Source organism: Pholcus phalangioides, unplaced genomic scaffold (assembly GCF_987345545.1).
Source record: "Pholcus phalangioides strain wild (caught in Gottingen) unplaced genomic scaffold, Ppha-v1.0 ptg000009l_1, whole genome shotgun sequence".
Classification (NCBI taxonomy): domain Eukaryota; kingdom Metazoa; phylum Arthropoda; class Arachnida; order Araneae; family Pholcidae; genus Pholcus; species Pholcus phalangioides.
The window spans coordinates 55759462-55781442 of NW_028301602.1; the positions used below are offsets into that span (position 1 = coordinate 55759462).

The 21981-nt window shown below is 34.1% G+C and overlaps 1 protein-coding gene across 1 annotated transcript in view; it reads right to left on the reverse strand.

The window, feature by feature from the left end:
• Positions 1-5890: 5890 nt before the first annotated feature.
• Positions 5891-21981, reverse strand: part of LOC149083343 (unconventional myosin-Ia-like) — a 175660-nt gene continuing 159569 nt past the window's right edge. The window contains exons 19-29 of the mRNA XM_089236828.1: positions 20521-20642; positions 20276-20343; positions 19799-20015; positions 19491-19640; positions 16934-17038; positions 12826-12957; positions 12420-12526; positions 11190-11325; positions 10679-10831; positions 10446-10573; positions 5891-6798 (exon numbers count right to left, since the gene is read on the reverse strand). Of these exons, the coding sequence (XP_089092954.1) occupies positions 6675-6798; positions 10446-10573; positions 10679-10831; positions 11190-11325; positions 12420-12526; positions 12826-12957; positions 16934-17038; positions 19491-19640; positions 19799-20015; positions 20276-20343; positions 20521-20642 (1442 nt within the window). The 3' untranslated portion in view covers positions 5891-6674. The remainder of the gene's footprint in view (positions 6799-10445; positions 10574-10678; positions 10832-11189; positions 11326-12419; positions 12527-12825; positions 12958-16933; positions 17039-19490; positions 19641-19798; positions 20016-20275; positions 20344-20520; positions 20643-21981) is intronic.

Consider the following 21981-nt stretch of genomic DNA (forward strand, 5'->3'; position numbering starts at 1 on the left):
CGTTTTCCCGTCTGCGCTACTTCTATCACTATAAAGTTCTTCAATCAAAATACGACCGTCAACTGAAAAAAAAAAATATATATATATATATATACTCAGGTCCACACGATTCTGGTGTTTGCAGAATACCTGGTGATCTTCAGTAAATCGGTTAAGCAAAACACAGAAATGGCATCAGTTTGTTCTATATCACATACAGATCTTTCACAATTCTTATCGATAAAATATCTTATTTATTGAAATAAATGTGAAATATGATAGCGAATTCCTCCTATTTTAAAGATCTAAACATGGTACTTGAATGAAATGGAAGCATTAAATAAACAGAAGAATCTACAAAATCTCAGCACTTCCTGTACATCATTAACTTCATTATCAGATTTGGATGTTGAGTAGAAGTGAAACCGATAACCTGAAATTTCGAAATAAATACTGAATTCACGGTAATTTACCCACGAACTGAGCGCATGACTTGGTACAGGACTTAAATTTCTCAAAAAATGTACAAATTTCTTGATCAGATTGCAAGAATAAAAATTTGCTTATTTTTGAAACGGCATTGTCATGGTGCGGAAGTCGAGAAAAAGAATTTAACAAATATTTTCTAGAGAAGAATGTCTTATATGTGTATATCACAGAAATAATCATAAAATTATTACACATATGCCTCTCCTCGCACCTCTATTCGTGACAAATTACAACGGATAACATTCACGAATTCTAGTAAAATGTGCAAAAAGGACCTTTTTTGCACGATATCGTAATACATTTTCAATACCCATCATTGCTCACACTGAAATTATTCATTCATGGAAATATTGTATTTTTCCCTGAATAAAATAATACATCATGGCAAAAAAATAAATAAAAATTTTTTTTTTTAAACTTTGGTCATAATACAAGACCAGCAAAATAGAATAATATAAAAAATATTTCGCGAGTGCTTTTTGTTCAACCCACTCTGACTTGAATTTTTTTGGGCAATTGAAATCGTTTTTCCTATCAATTTACTTCATGTCCAATAAAACATGAATGTCAAAACTTTTCTGAAAAATACATTTCACATTGATGAAATTCCGAAACTTTTCCAATTGAGAACATTTGACTTTTTGGAGAGGAAAATATGTCACTTAAAATAGTTTCTTAAAAATAAGATTTAAAATGATATATTTCCAATTCAAGTATATAATTTATGTGTGGCATTCTCTGATCATATGAGAAATAAAAATTAATGTTGGTACTATTCATAATGAATAAATGTATAATTTTCGAAATTGTCGCAAGCAGTGAGAAATCAGAGTGATAATGTGCATATCAACATAGAGAATGAAGGTTGAGCTCACACAAATGATAGCGATTGAAACAGTAAACCACTGCAATCTATCACCAAAGAATGGAACTGCAATGTGCAATGCTAATTGTTATCATTCCCGACGAAGAATGGGCTGTGAAAGTTTTAAAATTACTAAATATTGTTAACGTTTTAAAAATGTTACCGATTCCAATTAGAACCACTGGGTCAGAAAGGGTTAAGAATGTGCTTTTTTGTGTTAGTTCGGAAGCAGAGCCAGCATTAGATTAGAAAACGATGGCGTGAATGGTAAACTCAAATTCATGATCGAAAAACGTTATTCATCGCCACCTAATGAAATAAAAATAAGTGAATTGCCCACCCCCGTATGCATATCAATTAAAGCGAGGTGCTCTTCAGGTGGAAAGGGTGAATGTATTCAATAGTTCATGAGGTGGCCAACCTGCATTTCTCCAGTGGTATATATATATATCTTATGTAGGAAATATGCTGTATTAGAGGCAGTTGAAAAATTCAAACTTTGAGGTAACTATGAATGCAACGGAGAAGAATACAGTAATTCGTTCTACAGATGTTTTTCAGGCAATTTTCAAAGATAACGAGGACCCAATATGACTACAGTCATGAATAAAACCGTGTTACTGAAATTGAAGAATCAGGGTTGCCAACATCAGCTGAACCCTCTATGGTTTACTCCATAAACACGTACTCAAATTTTTTTTTACAAAAACATGTAAATTGGGGCTTTCGCATATTTTTAAATAGCGCATCAACACAGCAATTAAATTAATTAGAGTGAATTTTTAATCAGCCAAAATGGTTAGGTAATGGTAAATATTCAGTTTGCCTTAATTTTAAATGTGTTATCTATAAACAAACCAGATTCTTCTTAGCAAACTTGAATAGATTTTACCTTGAATTCAATTACCCACTTTCTTCAATTCGGTGCGATTTTATAAATCCTTGAACACTTATTGCACTTATATTGCCGTATTTTGCACCAAAATGACACAAAAAGGCTATATCTGAAAAAAAAAATGTTGAGAAAATAAATTGATATTATGGGTTTTTTTGTATTTGCCCTTTATATGCAAATATACACGGGACCAGGAGTAAAAAATTTACTTCAACTCCCACTTCTATACTTCCTAAAATTTATTTAGTGTAGAACAAGATGTAATATTAATAAAAGATATAAATTTTAGGAAAAACCGATATCTAGAACGCTAGAAAGTGAATATGGTAGCAGATTAATGCTATTCGTGTGTTAAAGCGGGAAACGGGATCCGGCGGAAGTTACAGTACAAAAAAAAATGTTTAGGAGAAAATGAAATTTATATATAATCAAATAAATTGATTCTGCTTATCGACTTTTATATTGATTAGTTACTGCTTTCTTGAAACATGTTGGTATGAATAATTTTTGTGTAGATCAGTACATCATATAGATTTCGATGATTGCGAAAAACCTCTACGTGATAGAGAACAAAACTATATCAGTTTCAATATCAGCACTAGAAACTACGTCCAAGTCAAATGATTTCATGAAAATCCCAGACAGAAAGTCAATTTTTAAAGGCTCACGCTATTTGAAACAAACCTTCGTAATTACATCAATTACAATGATAAGTTTAAATGTTTTTTATATGATAACGATAGTGGAATTTTTGCGCGCGCGCGTCATTCAAAACCAACGTCAATGTATCCAGAAAAATAAGAGTAAATTAAAATATAGAATATACAGGGTGCATTGGTAGCAGGGAGTATGACACTTTACTGGCGAAGCGTTGATCCTAGAGGCATACTTCCAGTTAGATATATTATTCATGTTGCAAGCGGTTGCATAGTTATTGAAATATAAAAATTAACTTTTTATACGCCCTCAAAAACACAATTAGAGAGTTGTTGCTCTGCGTCCCCTGACGAGAGAGAGGAAAAAAAAAACTTTTCTAAGTGAATGTTCACTGAGATACTTGAATTCAAAAAAATAGAAAAAAGTTGTGAAAAAACAGCGTTAAATGCGAATAAACGGTTTTCCCACATTTAATGCTGTTTTTTCCCATCTTTCCTCCGTTTTATGAATTGGTACATCTTAATGAATATTGCACTTAGAAACGTAGATTTTTTCATGTTGGCATCGGGAGAGGCGGAACAACAACTTTCTAATTGGGGTTTCGGGCACACGGGGTATCCGTATAAAAAAGTTAGTTTTTTATTTTAATAATTATACAACCCCTTGCAACATGAATGACATATTTCAGTACTACACGTTGTTTGGATACTTTTTCTACTGAAAGTATATATTAGGATCAACGCTTTGCCAGTAAAATGCCATACATCTTGTTACATACGCACCCTATATATTATAATATTTATATATTATATAGTATACAGTGTATTGTAAATTCAGAAATAGGATCAAGGGGCAGCAGCAACAGATAATAAATTTGCATCACGATGTAGCTATTCTTTGTATCACAGAGGGATAATACTATTTTAAGAGAATAAAATGCATATTAAAAAAAATCATGGTGACTACAAAATTCATTCTATTTCTCACTAAAGAACAATAACCACATGAAATTCAAAAATCCACGACTTCCACATTTTACAAAAACGCAGATCTTTTTGAGAATCTCTTTTGAAATTCAACTTCTGTTCCTACATTTTGTGTTTTAAACGATATAATATAGAACATTCAATCGTGTTGAAGGCAGCGTGATATCATCTAAAACAGTTTCCGATTCGAATTTTTATTTTTCTTTCAAATTTTGCATTTTTAACTAGTGCATAAAGATGATATATATTTATATATGTATATATTATGACTATCTACATTCTCAGTTCATTTTAAAATAATTTTATTTGCTCCAAGATATTCTATGTAGTCATTATATATATGATAAATGCATAATTCTCTCCTCCTTTTCTTTATTTTTTTTACTTCATACACATGAACGTAAAACTTTAACGAGTAGGTAAAAGCATGTAATTGGATTTCTTTCAAGATTGGTGTTTACTTTCTTTTGAGCAAATATATATGTATATATATATATATACTCTATTTAATTATTTATATTAAAAATTAATTTTTCAGTGGGTTGGGTAAAATTGGTATAGTATTAAACTTTTCAACTTTCTTTAATCACATCAAGAAGCTAATACGATACTGTATTAGGATTTAAAAAAAATGAAAATTAAAGGTTAAAAAGGTTTAAATGAAGGTTATAAAATTATCTGGACGAAAGAAAAGGGATTTAGATTATAATGGTGGTTAGAAAACTAACGTGGTAGAATAAAAATGATAGGGAACTAAAAATTTATGGTCATTTTTGATATTTGAGTCAATTTTTGAAAATTACGAATTTTTTTTCACCATAAGAAACTGACAGTTCTACAGAATATAGTACAAATGTATTGAATCCGTTTAGAAAAGTGACAGGGCAAGGCATTCAATGACTTGACTAAGGAACTTGTCATTATATGCGAGCAAAACACAATACTACTATAAATAAAATAAGTGAATTCGCATAAAAAACAATACCGCTGTAATACATACGATAATAAAATAATTTAAATAGCTCGGATCGGGGTGTTGCATTACACGAGGACTAAACTTTTTGGATGCGTCATTTTCGGAAGATGACAAACAATTATAGTCATGCAAGTCGAAAGGAAATGGAATACAAGTTATTTATTTATATTAGGATCTGTATTGGCCCTTATTTTTTATTTGAGTAACTAGCCTTATTATTATTATTTTTAACCTCAATTGTCAAACGTACATAGTATGGGTACTCGAAATACTATCTACTATATTTATGCCCCTTCCAGTAGTCATGAGTTAAGTTTTAATACATGCAAACAAACACGTTGCTAAGATGTTTCCTAAACGACTTATTTGATTCCTTGTTATCGAAGCAGCTTTACATACCTGGTATAGTCCGACCATAATTTGAAGCAATAATCATTAATTGTCTCGTCAGTTTCATGACCGCAATCAATAAAAGTTTCAAATTTACGGTTACAAAATTTCGTGTGGCTACAAAGATGCCCTCTTTTTCTCTCAGTGTATTGACAATTGCAATTGACCACTGTTCTGAGTTAGTGAAGCAAATACTGACACCGATTGTTTATTGACTTAACATCAACAATTAGAAAAAATCATATTATGAATATGATTTTTTTTTTGTTTTGATAATTGTATACAAGCTAAGTTGTCTGTAGTAAATCATTGGAAATGTTTCTCTTTGGGTAAAACAGAAAGTTTGAAGAAAAAATCTTGAAAAGTAAAATTTAGAAGATTTTTAGTTAAGAGAAAAAAATAATTGAATATTATGCACATTATATCGCAATTTATATTATATCAATAACATATTTACACTGTATTAATGACATATTTATATCATATTAGTCATAACAAATGCAATTTTAACTTAAAAATATTAAATATGATATTAAATTAATATTTATATATATTTATTTGTTAGTAGACAATAAAAATTTTTTCATAATAATTTCAAAACCTTAAACATTTTAGTAACAAAAACCATGGGGTTTATAATAATTATTCTTTATCTTCGGAGAACAAGATATTCAAAATATAAATCAAATTTCATGGCAGTCAGTGTGATTTTTTTTTCTCAGATTCCAGTTATCATATTTTATTTAATAAGCAGCTATGTTGACATTCTATTTCAATGTTTGATAGCTTAAACTTTTTCTGAAACCAATAAACATTCAAAGTTTCCTATCTTTTTTAAGTGTGTGTGTGTTTTAAAGAAAAGGAACCACCATTGTGGAACTGAGAATCAAACTATTCGAGATAATCTTTTGATTAAGTTAATCTACGACATTAAAAAGTATTTTTTCTTAGATATCAGTACGATTATAAAATGTTTGGTGCTAATTTTTTCACCGAGGCTATGGGAAGAAAAATCTACTCTTATACAAATTTATCGTTTCTTTTGTTTGTTGAAATGTAATCGGTTCCTTACTATTTTTTTGGCATATATTCTTGGCACTCTACTAGTTGGTTTCAACACCAGCCATCATTTGCTTCTTTTTTTTCAGTAACACGAAACCCACATAAGAAACGTCATTTTAAAAGTCATTTCCATATTTTCTTTCCCGTTTGACCATCATCCAACCATCACTAGCCGAAGTAATATCAGCTTTTTATGTGTGGAATCAGAAGCTCTTCGTCACTTGGTAATGAACTGCTTCTCGCTTCAACAAGTTGCAGATTTACCACCTCTCTTCTTCGTTTGATTGGTAAATTTATCTCTCCGTGTAAGGAGCAAGAGCTGTTGAATCTTCAACATTTGATTTCTTCGAAAGATTCGCCTAAGTTGAGTTCTTTTCATAATACTACTTCCATTCGGTTACCCCTCCTATTGATTTTGACTTGATCCGGCTGAACTTCTGGTAAACCAGCACATTTAAAAGCCAAAATGACGTTCTCCTTGCCGAAATTCGCTTCAAACCTATGATCAAAATAAAGAGAGAGAGAGAGAGAGAGAGAAAAAATAAAACATGAAAAACGACATTAAAGTAATACGTCCAAGAGAGCAATGCTACGCGCAGAATGAATATGAATTGATATTTTGCGAAAATTACAGCGTGGGGGTGTTTGACACATTCAGATTCAATCCTTAAGCATGTTATGACATGCGAAAAATTCTCCAGGACTAATAATTATTTCGTATGTTACGGTGGCAGTTGCTTATCGAGCAAGAATTCGACCATTGAGTCGTGCTTCCAGTTGTTTGCTGAATGAATATTTGATGATTGTGGTGACAGACAACATGGTGCACGAAAATTTTGCAAAGGTAGTTTAATGAAAATTTCATGAGACCTAGGTTATATTTTACGGAAAAAAACACGAGACCGGCTTTTTTATATTTTTTAACGGAAATGTTATAAATGACTCAATTCGTGAAGTTGTTTATTTTGCAACATAATAATATGTGCAAAGAAAACAACTTGGATTCGCTTTTCGAAATTCATTGATCTTTCGTATATATATATATTGTGAATTTTAGTTTCCAATATACTCCCAAAAAATAATTAACATTAAACATGTTTATTTTAGATTATAAATATTATATTTAAAGTTTATTTTCGATAAAATATATTATATTAGGTTTATTTTTGAATTCGAAACACAGAGCAAAGTTGGGGAAAAAACAGCATTAAATGCGGGTAAAATGCTGTTTTTTCCCAACTTTTCTCCGTTCTTCGAATTCGAATATTTAAGGGAATATTGCACTTAGAAACGTGGAACTTTTTAGTTGCAATCAGAAGAGACAGGGCAACAACTTTGTAATTGGGTTTTGGGCACACGGTGGAACGGTATAAAATATTAATTTTTTTATTTTAATAACTATATTACATGAATAAAATATCTTTGTAACACACGTTATTTGAATACTTTTGCTAATTGGAAGTATGCCTCTAGTATCAACGGTTCACCAGTAAGACGCCATACGCCCTGTTACCTATGCACCTTGTATGCTAGGTTCAACTATAGATAAACGTCTAAAACCAAATAAATTCTCATTTCAAGCTTTCGATCTTTCCTATCAGTTTTCTACAGAATAGTACTGGAGTGAATTTTAATAACATTTTATGATGAAAAGGGTCTCAAAATGGTGAAAACGGCAGTAAATTATGGCGTACCTATGCCATTTTCTATGAAAGAGTTATTTTTCGTCAAATTTTAAGCGAAATTCATGTAATATTTGAAAGGCGATTGCAAAAAATTTCTATGAATCAAATGTTTTGTTATTTTCACAGCAATATTCAGTTGATAATGATGCAATTTTGGTACCCAAATTTAAAGGATTGTATGTATGCTCATAAGTTACACTTGAAATTCTTGATGTACGTGTGAATTTTTTGAAATAAAGTTTAACACATTGTGTATAGATAAACAAACTTCTGTTTATAACCGTAGCAATACATGGTGGAATATCATATTAAAATTTTGTACTGTACAATAATAGTATTTTTGAAATCATGTTTCAAAAACTCAAGTGAAATGCCAAAATAGCATTTCTTCGTAAAAAGTCATTCATAGATTACTTGATGTAAAAACGCAACAGTCGTATAAACAAAACAAGGTCTGTTTTGAAATTTGAAGAAATAGGGCTTTCTCATAAAAAAAAGGGGGGGGGAAATATCGGTATCTTCTTTCAAGATGTATGATGTTTCTAACGTAGTTGGATTTGTTATTTATGTGCATGTCAGGAATTTTAGTACTTTTTCGAACTTCTATCATCTCGCTGTAGTAAAACCATGGCTATACTCTGTTCGTTCTAACTTGGGTCCTGATGTAAATAAAAGCACGTGAGCGATGCCCAAAATGATTGGTTGAAGAACATTTCACCTTTTCTTACTGTGCAATACCACCAAAAATATAGTCCTTTGTCGTTTGCCCCTCATACCATAAAATAGCTCATAATTTTTATTTTTTTTTTTAAATATTTATTCCATATTATTTCAAAGTTATCTGGAAGACGGGAAAAAATATTTTTTAAAGATCGGTCAAAGCGTTTTTGCTGCTATGTCTTCAGGGTGGGTGTTGACAGGATACGCCTTTCTCACTCTAACATTACCGTCCCCTTTTTAAATGGAAGTTTCATTTTATTATTATTATTCCCGTTCGCAAACAGATTTGGTATACACTTGTATACGCTTCTTCAAGAGGTCTTGCAAGAAAAAGAGTTTTCTTCTTTATAATTTGATGACATAAATGAAATATGCGTGTCTATCTTGTTTGGCAGAACCATTTGAAAATGCATTTCTTTGCAGCTGCTCTGGACTCCTATAAACAAAGTTTCTGTCAACAAGATTTTTTTTTCTCACCCATGCGCTTTGACGTACACTGAACGGAGGGGGGGGGGGGTCACTTATCGTTCGTGGTGAATGTACGCATTTCAAAAGAATTCTCACTTCTGCTTGAGCAGCTTGTTGGGAGGAAGTAATATTGGTTTCGTCGAAGGCGGCGAGCGGAAGAAGTCTGAGGATTATCACGTAGACGTGAAGGTAACGTTTTGAAACTCTGGTTCGAAAGAGTAATGCTCATTTTTGATTCAGTTAGCCTCATTATGACAGACACTATAGATCCGGTGAGAAAGCCTGGCCTAGGGGGGTCCCATTAAAGATCCCAGTCCAGGGGTTCCTGCTGCTGGATGTTGGGGTCATGGCTCGCAGCCTACGCACGGATAAAAAATCGAAATTGTCTTGACAAAAAACAGGATATCAACAACAGCTTGAAGTAAATGTGGATGACTCTCTCATCAAATTGGAACTGCTACAGCCCGTGGATTATTATGAAATATTTAATTATACAGACCCGCAAGAAAAATAAAAAGTGGCAACATAACGGTAAGTTGTTCATAATTTGTTTCACTTTATAATTGGTAGCATATCCGGCCCAGGAAAATCATACGGCGTAAATTAGCTCAGAAATAAAATTGTAAAATTCTAAAGAAAAAAAGTAATAAGAAAAAATGAGGATTTTTTTTCTCACTATCTGCCGTAAAATAATAAACAACTCGCACAAACTTTTGTAACGACCATGGCCCCACATCCTGCCGCAAGAGCTCCCCCCCCCCAGGCTGTGTCCGGGCTGGAGCCCTGCCATCCCAACTCTTGAGGAGTGTGCCATGATAACGACAGAATACGTTATCGAATTTTTTTTTGGGAGATATATATATACCTCTTTCTATTATAATTAGTGTTATCAACAGTTTTTATTTCAACAAAATTTGGAGAACAGTGAAAAAAAAATTTCCAGGAAAATTCTTCAAAAATTAGAAAAAAATTAAATAAAAATATTTTATAAATTTTATAAAAAAAATAAATTGGAATCATGATTTACAATCTCGCGTTTGAGGAAAAAACACACGTGTTCGGAACGTAATGAAGGGGCGGGTAAAATTACAACCAATAGAGATAAAGGATGCGGAGTGATATCAAAAATTGGTACAGCGGTTTATTTACATCAGGACCCAAGTTAGAATGAACAGAGTATAGTATTGTATTAGTAAAACTTAGTCAAGATCTCTGTTTGTGGCTTTTACCGTACGGTAAACGCCCCTTGGGTAAGAAAAAAATGCTCACTCACTCTGTAGCGATGTTTATTTCTGGTGGTTTACCCGTGGCATTCTGTACAACTAAAAATATTTTTGTCACAATTTCAATGACGTGACCAGTTTCGAATAGGAAATCACCTTTCTTCCGAGTAGCTTCTGTCTGAAATTCAAAGATAACAAAATAATAAATATTTTTCAGGAAAAAAGAATGTGTACATATCAGCCATAATATGTCGAGAGGAATGAATATCGAACTGTGTCTCACCGATCGGACGTGGAAGACGGCCAAGTCATCCATGAATGGACTCAAAGATATCCTGAATATATCGGAAGCTGGTATTCGGTACTTGATCTGAAGTGTTCGCTGATCCATCACGAGCATCGAACTTGTACTCACAACGAACAGAGTTTGGAGGCACTAAGGAGTTCAAAATGATTCATTTTTTTTTTAAAAACGAAACATGCAAATATGAAAAAGAATAAACTCTTGTTGACATTACTTTGAAATAATAACTCGTAGAAAAAGCTCACACATATTAGAAAATGACCCAAAAAGAGGGAACAATACGACCATTGGCCGGTAAAGGTAATGCGAGAATAAAATAACGAAGAAGGTAATTTAGAAAAACTAATGCGATCATTGGCTGTTGAATTTTGCGACTGTTAAAAAACTAGGTTCCTACTTAGGCGAAAGATAATTTTAAAAGTCCAAATATGTATAAATCTACACACAAATGCTGTATTTAATTAAGCAGTAAGGAGGAAATTCATTGTACCTTTCCACTGGCTCGAGCAATTTTATTGATTATGTCAGCAAACACAACGTATTGGTCTCCAGACTCCGAAGCTATTTTTTTCCACTTCAGATTGTGCCTGAGTCGCACATAATCGCCTCGAAAAGGATGCGAAACGCTGCATATACAAAACAGGAATAAGAATTTTAAAGACAGAAATAACACTAATGGAACGATCGGAAAATACCGTGAGTGACACCGGCATGCAGTCATTATGACCATTGAACATTCAGTGTGAGTAAATATTCAATTTAAAAAAGTGACTGCTGTTGAAACAGTCGTATGAAACTAATCAGAGAATTTTGTAGACACACATGGCATTCATTTTAATTACGGTGTACATGCTACGGTGAATGGGGTAAATCCGGTTTCTCTATGCATAATAACCGGTTACTATGCGTAATCACCGACCATTTTTGTAAGTTTGATATTTTCTCAAAATTTGTCACATTTACCGGTGATTATGTATTATACCCAAGCATCGTTGGTGAACATGATAAATCGTACTAAATTCATCACATTTTCCGGTTATTGTGCATAATCACCATTTAATATTGGTAAATATAATAAATTGGCCCCATTGCGGTGATAAGATTTACTATTTAGAGGAGCGTACTTGTGAGCCAGAGTCTGAACCGGATATAATGAACTCTGATTTAACGAATTTTTCCGAACATTCTCCCGAAATAACTCTTATAAACAACTCCTATTTGACGAAATCTGAAATCGAACCTTGATATAACGAACTGTTATTTAACACATCCATTGATTTAACGAATTTTGAAATTTTTTGTCGTACACAATCAAGCACAAATATATAACCAACACCTTTTTAACGATTGTACCAGATATAATGAACTGTGATTTAACAACCTTAACCATAACCAACGATGTTTGGGTATTATGTATAATCACCTATAAAAGTGAATTTTTTTTAGTATTTATCAAATCTACTAATTAAGCTTTTGTGGGTATTATGCATAATCCCCGGTGAAACAGGAATTTATCACAGGTGAAAGCGATGAATTTATCACAGGTGAAAGCGATGAATTTATCAAACTAACCGAGAGACGATTAGCGATTATGCACAATAACTGATTTATCACATTTACCTAATATGTATATTAGTCATAAATACTTATCGTAATATAAAAGAAAGTGTTAATATAAAATGAAGTGGGAAGTAAATATCATTGGGGTTGGGGCGCATACCTTTTAGGATAAGACGTCTTGCGGTCTTTGAATATCAGACTGGCAGTGACTTTTTCTCGCATCCTGTTCCGAGATGTTTGATCGAATTTTAATCTGTATTTATTGCACTGCGAGAAGGAAAAGAAGCATGAAAACAATAATTGTTTTCTACAACTTTCGTATGTAAAACAACACGATAACACTGCTCCCATAGTATCGATTAATATTAAATTGATTTAAAGCGAAGTGTTTATTGTTGTACGGGAAATAGTATGAGCGATTGTTTCTTCTCTAAGACTACTTTGAAAGAAGAATAGTTAAAAATGTTGGGTTAAAAATAGTTAAAAATAAATAAAATTTATTTTTATTTATTTTTTGATGTTTTCAGCTGTCAAGCATGCTACTGTCATAGTATTTTAATACTAACCCTCCATTTATGATAGAGCTTCCTGAGCAAGTAACTGGTTTCATGAAGGCAGTAAGGCGCTGGTGGCCATTCTCGGCACAGCGGTGATTCAGAAGGCAGATGACGGGCCAACCACGACAGATACCGTCTCCTCTGATCAAAGGACAAGGCAAAGAGAATAAGGAGCATACAACTGAGACTACAAATAAATTCCCAAATCATACAGCATTTCATCAAAATATTACCAATGTGTCATATAAAAATGCACATAAATAATAAATAAAAAGATAAAAAACAGAAAAGTTCACATTTAAAAAAAACAAGTATCAACAACTATGAGATTTGTTTTGAGAAAGAAAAAAAAAACATTAATTTCACGATAGTTTTGTGAAATTTTTCCCTCTAGAAACGGTGCATTCAAAGCTCTCAATTCTAGTAAAAACTAAATTTGGTTTTCACAGCTTATATATCGCAGCATCACATCTATTATGCTATCGACGGCAAAGCTCAAAAAGGCAACAACTCAGAAAATTGAATTTTTGAGTTGCGCAAATATATACACTCGTGCGCTAAATTAAGAGAATTTGCACATTGTGTCTATTTTCACAAAAAGTGCTGAACCAAAGACACTAATAATGCCACCGAAGAAGTATGCAAATATTCAGTGTCGAATACGTAAGCGTACACGTGCATGTGAGCGGAGCTGTGACCATGGAGGGGATGATAAGGGCACGAGACGTTTTCCACGATTCGTGTGCTCGTACTCCTCGGCGACATTCATTCGCTGTGCTTCTCGCAAGAGTTAGGTAAATTTTATAACCTATCAGGTAAAATGAGTAGCCACAAATGTATGGATGATGGAATGAGATGGAGAATCGTCGGTAGATTGGAGGCAAGGCAATCACAAGCGCAGGTGGCTACAGAGCTCGATGTTACGCCCAGTGTCGTTCGCAATTTGTGGAAACAGTTTCAGGACACTGGATCCATATCGAGAAGATCTGTACAAAGTCATCGAAGAGCTACGGCGACCAATGAGGATCGTTATTTGGCACTTTCAATGCGGCGGCACCATAGGACTGCTACAGCATCACAAGCTCTCACGTGAGCTGCATGCTACCACTGGAACTCGAGTTTCACGGTTTATTGTTGCTCGAAGATTTCATGAGAGAGGGCTTTATGCCAGAAGATCATCTGTTTGCGTCCCGCTAACTGCAGCACACAAGAGAGCGCGTTTAGCATGGTGCAGACAACATCAGCGTTGTACCAGACTTCAGTGGAGCACCATGCTCTTCACAGATGAGTCGAGATTCAGACTGGACACTCATTCTCGACGCACACTCATTTGGAGAGAGCCTGGTATACCTGATACCATCCCTTCCACATCAGGGAAATGCACCACTATGGTAGTGGAGGTGTTATGGTCTGGACAGGCATCATGTTGGACGGCCACACATCCCTCCATGTGTTTGGCAGAGAGTCCGTGACTGCTAGGAGGTATAGAGAGATCTTAGAGCCAGTTCGACTTAGCTTTAGTTCGACTTTTCAGGGCACAGTGTTGACCCTCGGTTCCTGTTCATGAATGACAACTATTGTTCCCATCGATCTCACCTGGTCAACGATTATCTGGAAAGTGAGGATATTTGGCGTATGGATTGGCCAGCCAGATCTCCTGACCTAAACCCTATAGAAAATGTCTGGGACGCTCTTGGGAGGACAACTGCATCTCGTCATCCTCCTCCGAGAACCATCCCGGAACTGAAAACTGCGTTGCTGCAGGACGGGGACCGATTGCCACAGGGACTCCTCAACTGCCTCGTGTACAGTATGCCGTATGCGACCTGTCTGACTGTGAGAGGGGAACCATACCCAATATTAGACTAATTTTCGGTTCGATCTTGCAACGTGGATTTTGGACATTCCTGCAATGATGAGCTTTACTGCCAATCATGCGTGCGTACTATGAGTTTTGTATAGTACATCTCTTTCTCTGTTATGAATGTGTAATCATATCGAATTTCATTAAAATCTGCCCAATAGTTTTTTCAGAAATTAGGCATAATGTGCTAATTCTCTTAATGTTGCACACGAGTGTAGAACAGAGGAAAATGCCTCTAAATATTGCAAAACAGCAATATCTCCCACCTTTGCTTATACGCTATTCTACTGTAATTAAATCTGAGTTGATTCTCATTGAGTTCCATATAAAGTGAATCTTTAGAATGCAGATAATTCAAAATAAAGATTTTGCAGTTGTTGCTTCTTTGAACTGGGCCGTCCATTCACGGGGGCATAGCTAACACTGCAAATTACTGGCGAACCGTTGATCCTAGAGAGGCATAGTTCCAGTTAGAAAAAAAGTATCCAAACAACGTGTAGAACTCAGATACGTCATTCATATTGCAAGTGGCTGTATAGTTACTAAAATAAAAAAAAATAAACTTTTTATACGAACACCTTGTGCTCAAGAACCAAACTAGAAAGTTGTTATCATGTCTCTCCTGATGCCAAAAAAAACTTCTCCGTTTCTAAGTGCAGTATTTGCTGAAATATTTGAATTCAAAATCGGAGAAAAGTTGTAAAAGAACAAAGAACAGAAACTAACTGATAATGCTTTCCCCCCCCCCCCTCAACTTTTCTCCGAATTTTGAATTCAAATATCTCTGCGAATATTGCACTTAGAAACGGGGAAGTTTTTCTTTTTGGCATCAGGAGACAGGACAACAACTTTCTAGTTTGGTTTTCGAGCTCAGAATATTCGTATAAAAAGTTAATTTTTTTTATTTTAATAATTATACTACCCCTTGCAATATGAATGACGTGGATATTTCTTCGTCAGTAATTTGCGGTACGAGCTGTTTCCTATACACCCCGTATAATCATAGTTTTCGTCACTTACGGTAGTTATTTCGACATAGTTATGCATGCTCAGGCGTCAAGGAATAGAAAACTGTCTATATCGCTTTTCTAATTCTAAATTAAAAAATTTGGGAGATTCTATCTCACAAGGAATCAAGTTTTATTTAAACGTCGGAATAAGAAGGTTCTACAATACAGGAAATTTTTCTGCTAAACAGATTCCCAGTTCAAGAACATTATAGAAACAAAGCGTCGATTATGGGTTATTTCTATAGATCGATAGGCTTGAAACCTCAGGTTTCGTTCTAATCATCCGTTTAATACGCGTGAAATCCCAATGATACGACTAAGTGAACATATTAAATGCTATTTATGTTGGCGCATGAATGATGTTTGGTAAGCAAATAAGTTGACGCCCTCAATAAAAAACATGTTTGTAGCATCAAAAACAGCTTGGTCGTTAACTGGACGGATAATGAAACGGCAACCTTTATAATATTTGGGGGATAACTTGGAAAATAATTTTTAAAATGAAATAATGTAAGTAAATTGAATGTGTTTTCAGAAAAATTTGAGTGCAATGATCGAAACAAAGAAAGCGCAACGTCTGAAATATTCAACATACACTATAATATAAGAGAAAGGATCATGCCACAAAAAAATAAAAACACAAAATTTAATGTCGGGTGGAACAATAACAGCAATTAGCATATAAAAACACATAGAAAAGCATACTTATATTGGTTGAGCACAATTTCACGCAATTGATATTGATATGGAATTCTCTAAGTACATAATAACTTCTTTATGAGTACTCAAAAAAACAATATCCGGCATGTAGTGTGAATTTATGAACTTGATGAATACTATAATGTTAAGGATATCAGTGTTACAACGATTAACCTAATTCATATTCAGATTGCTATATACTAAGCATTCCTGTCACAAACTATAATTTTTATAAACGAATGAACTTATATTTATGATCCTGCTTTATTTGATTTAGCTATAGAATTGGTATTTGGGCCGTCAATCTCCTAAAGACATGTGATATTTCGTTGCTAGCGTTATTTTTGTTGTAAATGACATGAAATCATAATAACATATATCATGGGAACCAAATAATAAAATCGTAATTTTTTTCATTTAACGCAGTTTCAGTTTTAATTTTAATCTACGGAAACAAAATTTTTGAATGCTATAGAATAATGTTGAGATTTTTGGGGTGTATTTTATTTTATTTTTTTGTATTTCTGTTTTCAATAGGCCTCACCTTCCATGTTATGTAGGCAGCATAGACGACGTAGGTGGCCCACAAAGTTCCGGGTCCTGTCCGTGCCAGGGAGATCTCTCCACTCTCGAACGCTTCCGACGGATACTTTCATTCCAGACATTAAAACAAACAATTTTCTCACTCGAGAAGCAATGGTTACACCACCTGTTCACACACATTAGTAACATACGCTACCATATTCCTAAGCACATGCAAACTAAAACACGCACTTTCTGCAGAGCTACAGAACATTTTCTCTCAAGGCGAGCTAGTGAAACTTTTTCCATGCAAAATTGTTGCACGAAAGCAAATGCTATCAACCAGCAAAACAATATGCATCGACATCGTACACGTTTTCCCTTATGTTTCAATAATTTGATGGTATCAAGCAGTGTTCGCCAATACACGATTCACCAAATTAAATTTTACTCCTTCAAATTTTAGGTAATTTTTTTTGGCCTATTCTTTAAAAATACCCCTCTTTTTACAAAACTACCCTTCAAAATTTTGGAGAAAAGTGAAATTACTCTTCAAAATAGCACTCTTCGGATAACACTCGTAACATGTTATGTAATATTTGCTTCTCATAAGCTTCTTAATGCGAATCGAGAGAATACAACCTAAAACTATTAAACTATTGAAATACGTAATACGATTTATCAGGTAGGATTATAGGGCATATGTTTATAGCCTTAATCTCTTCCCACTGCCGCTCTGCAGATAGTTTTGCGACGTAAATCTAAAAAGAAAATGTCATGCTTAAGTGACACGCAGTCTTTCTAATCTACTAGGTTTTAGATGATTCATTGCTAATTAAACATAACAATTTCAACATTCAAGCACGAAATTCGATGAAAAATGAAAAAGAATTTCATACCATGCATGTAGCAGAAAGGCCTAAAAGAATAAAAATCTAGTAAAATATGTGATAGTAAAGAAAATAGTGTGGAGATTCTCTTCTTTGAATGCGAAAGAAAGGAAAAACGATCGATGAAGCAATAAAGATTTGAATCGGGGATGGATCGCTGAATTGAGTTTCGGTGTGTAGAAAAGTTTGATTCAAAGCAATCTTCAGTTCTAGTGTAAGTACACAAATTATTTATCAGAAATGATTGAGAAATTCTCGATAAGACATTGCGATTTTCCACATAAGTCGTTGGGTTCGGCCGTAAGCTGCAATCTAGAGAGGAAACTATTTCTTAGGCGGAAAATGATGATGGCCTGAGAAATAAGTTGATAGACCGTGATGTGAAATCGACGTATTTTTTTAATTCCAACTTCAAGATGTAATTAAATAAAATAAACCTCAGGCCATTTATTGTCATGACTTTTTCCCTCCAGGTTTCAGCTTTGGATTCTTCTAGTTGTTTGGCTTTATGTAGCATTTCCAGTTGAATATATTGGGGGAAAATTACAGAATTTTTTGGAAACAAGCAAAACATAACTTTTAATAAAAAAACACACACACACTCACACATTTGCTCAGCATTTTTTTCCAATATAATATTTCAAGTTTCACACGCAGCAAACCAGGGAATGTGAAGGAAGTGAAGGTAGCTGATCTTTGGAACTCAAACGCATCGTTATCTGTAATTCCTATTTTCACTGTAACTGCTTGTGGCCTGAAACGCAGATCTGGAACAGCGCCATAGGTCACTTAAGTGATCTATAAATGTACCGCGGGCCACTTAATTCATCTGTGTAAATGCGCCACGGCAACATAAGTGACCTGGAAATGTGCAGCGTGTTACTAAACGCTTTAAGCGACACAGCAGAAATCACTAAATCCCCTTCAAAATGCCATATCCTTTTTGAATATAGTGGGCTTTTTCAGATTTTCAGTAGGTGCAAAGTAAATGCTAAATTAAGAGGCTTTTTATGGAGGCAGATATCTCGCTTAAAAGGTTAAGTGAGGTAAGAATGTGTCACTATCCACCTAAGTGATCTAGAACAGTGTCCCAGGCCACTGAAGTGATCTGTAAATGTGCCGCGGGTCACTTAATCTAGTTGTGTGCCGTTTAGTTCATTTATAGAAAATTAAGTTTGAGGTCGTGGGTCACAATAGATGACTCCGAGGGCCATATTTGGCCCGAAGGCTGTGGGTTGAGCATGTATGGTATAATTGGATTAACAAGTTCAAGTAAAAGAGGCTCTAGACACTTGAAGATGAAAATACAATTTGGAAAAGTAGGCGAATAAGAGTAAAAAAGAATGGTTGGAAATGATGCACGATAAGGAGAAAAGATTGTCAGTAATACGTGTAATATATTTATAAAAAAGAAGAAAAAATTCTCCGTATGCGAATCTAAAACATATGCAATCATAGATGGCATTATTATCTATGTATCCTAAGTCAATCAGAAAAGAAATGAAAATTCGAAGAAAAAAATATATGTTATAAAATGTATGATAAGTCATCTAGATGAGCAATATTACTTCCAAAAACATTTATTGTTTTTCGATTCCGAAGAAGATAGTAATATTAGTCACGGAAGCGATTTATTTTGTTTCTGAAAGTAACATAAGCCTGTGATTGTGCTAAAAAAACTTAGCTTACCTTCCAAAGTTGGTAATTTGTTGCTAGAAGGATTTGGCTTCTCCTCATCTGGTGGTAGAGCCGCCGATGGATGTGTCCTCTCCATACTTTCTGTATGAGCGTTGCCAATTCGTGAAGACTTTCTTGGCGATATTGTTCGAGCTCGTGAAGCTGAAAATGCAGCAAAAAAAAATTCTTTATTGTAAACACACGAATAACTTAACAAATAACAAGAAAATTTCACAAGGAAACGAATTTTCGATGCTATCTGTTTAATTTAAAAGTTATCGCATTAATATCACGATGGGATTTTTCCTCGTCACACTCACGGTTTTTGAACTCTTTATGAACACTTTGTTTCTTCCGAAAGCGTACTCAGAAGGATGGACGGGTAAATCTCTGAGGAGGTGAGTAACTCCCTCGACGGGCAACCCGGACCAGACGGGCCACGTGTGGATGGATAGCATCTTGTACCTCCGCAGGAAAGACTCGTAGTCCTGACGATGAGCGTAGCCAGCTTTCCTCATCCGAACATTCTCCATTAAGCTATTATCCAGCAAAAAAAAAAAGAAAAAAAAAAGAAGTATTTTATCAAAATGTGAATAGTATTTCATGTGAAAGGAAAACTATGTAGAGTTACATTGCACTGTGATAAGAAAGCATACCATTCATGAAAGGTACTATAGAAATATTAAATGTTATGAAAAAAATATAAATATTTCATCGAAGTATAACATATCGCAAGAGTATTAAGAATCGAATGTTCAGTATGATAACGTTAGAATTTGTATTTTCTTCTAACTCACCCAAGGTATCTGATCTGATGCTGAACCAAGGCCATTTCAAATATCATAGGCTGCTTTAGCTCATTTGGCTGAAAATTGAAAAAAAAAAAGCAAGATGATTTACTTGAACAGAATGGATTTCAATGATTTGATACCGTATTTTATGTATTATACAGGAAACACGAAAGCATAAATATTCATACTAAAGCATTTTCGATTAGAAACAGTGTTCCCTCGCCCCCATAAATGCTAACAGTAAAACGTACTTTAATGCATCGTATGTAACTGGCGTTTCTTGCTTGAAGGCTTTTCATGAGAGCACCCACGGATATTCTAAATTGTGTGGCAGTGGTTGTGGGCCTCTTCAGTGTTGTACGCCTTGGATTACCTGTTTGAAGACGGAAAATTATAAAAATAAGATTACCCATACACACAGCACGCTGAATAATTTAATTATTAAATGTCTTTTAACTCATTTTTAGAATAGTGTAACTGATTCTGTTTATCACAAATCTTTCAGGTATAATTAATCCTTTAATGCTCAATTTTGTTTTCATGCTGATAATTTTTTTCATAATTAATGACCCGTATTGAAAGCCAGGCTCTAAAATCGCATATGAAATAAATGTATAGAAGTAAATATTACTTTCCAAACATATAAGTACTTTCTTTGTGATTCAAACCATAGTAAGAAGAAAATTCGGGTACAAACTTCAAGGTAAAAAAAAGAAATTCAAACAAGGCATTTTAATAAATTAGCGAGATCACAGCCACACATGCTCTGTAACAAACAAAGAGTTGTTGTCGTTAATTGAGACATCTACCAGCAAATTCAGAATATAAAACGGAAAGAATTTGATCTCACCTTATGTGCAAAGGCAATTCTGAATTTCCATCTTCAAAATGGTTGCAGTAATAAACGTTCAAAGAACTCTTTGCATATATGCAGAGCTACGCATTGAAGAGTTGTGTGTGTGATGACACAAGTACTTAATTTTTTTAAAATAAAATTTATAATTGAATACGCTACATCCGTTGCCAATGATTAGTGTTGTATAATTTAATTATCGAATCCTTCGAGAGACATATCTTTTTATTTCAGATAAATCGGGTAACTCTGATTTGTTTTCATGAAGGATAAAGACGTAATTTTTTTTTGCATAAATTTAAAAAAATGAGCAAAATAATATGAGTTATTACATGCGTTTTGAGACCAGTGTGAAATATAGCCAAGAGCCATTCATACATGCCAACCTTGGAATCAAGCCTCTCCGTAGTGACAATGTTCTTCACTGGGTGACAGGGCGGGGAGGCCCCGGAATTTCTTTCTCCCCAGAAAAAAATTGTTTGGGAGGGGGTAGTTCCACCCCAAACAATTTTTTTCTGGGGAGTTCCACCCCCTCAAATTTATCGTCACTTTTTTTTTAAAATTCAAATCGATTTTCTTCAACTTTAGGAAAAAAAATTGTGACGTATTCTATATCATACATATACATCGATATCATACAAGTAGTAATACCTGGCACTGCCAGTTATTACTGCTACTTGATTTTCTTCATATATTGTGGGCATTAAAAAAGTAAAAAACAATTGTTTGGGAATCAAGGTAACCAAACAATTAACTAAATACTGCACACAAGGCAACTAAACACCTCCAAGTCATTGTTGCTGGACAGTTTTTTTTACCTTATCGGGTATTTGCCCATCTCTGACGAACTTTCAAAGTA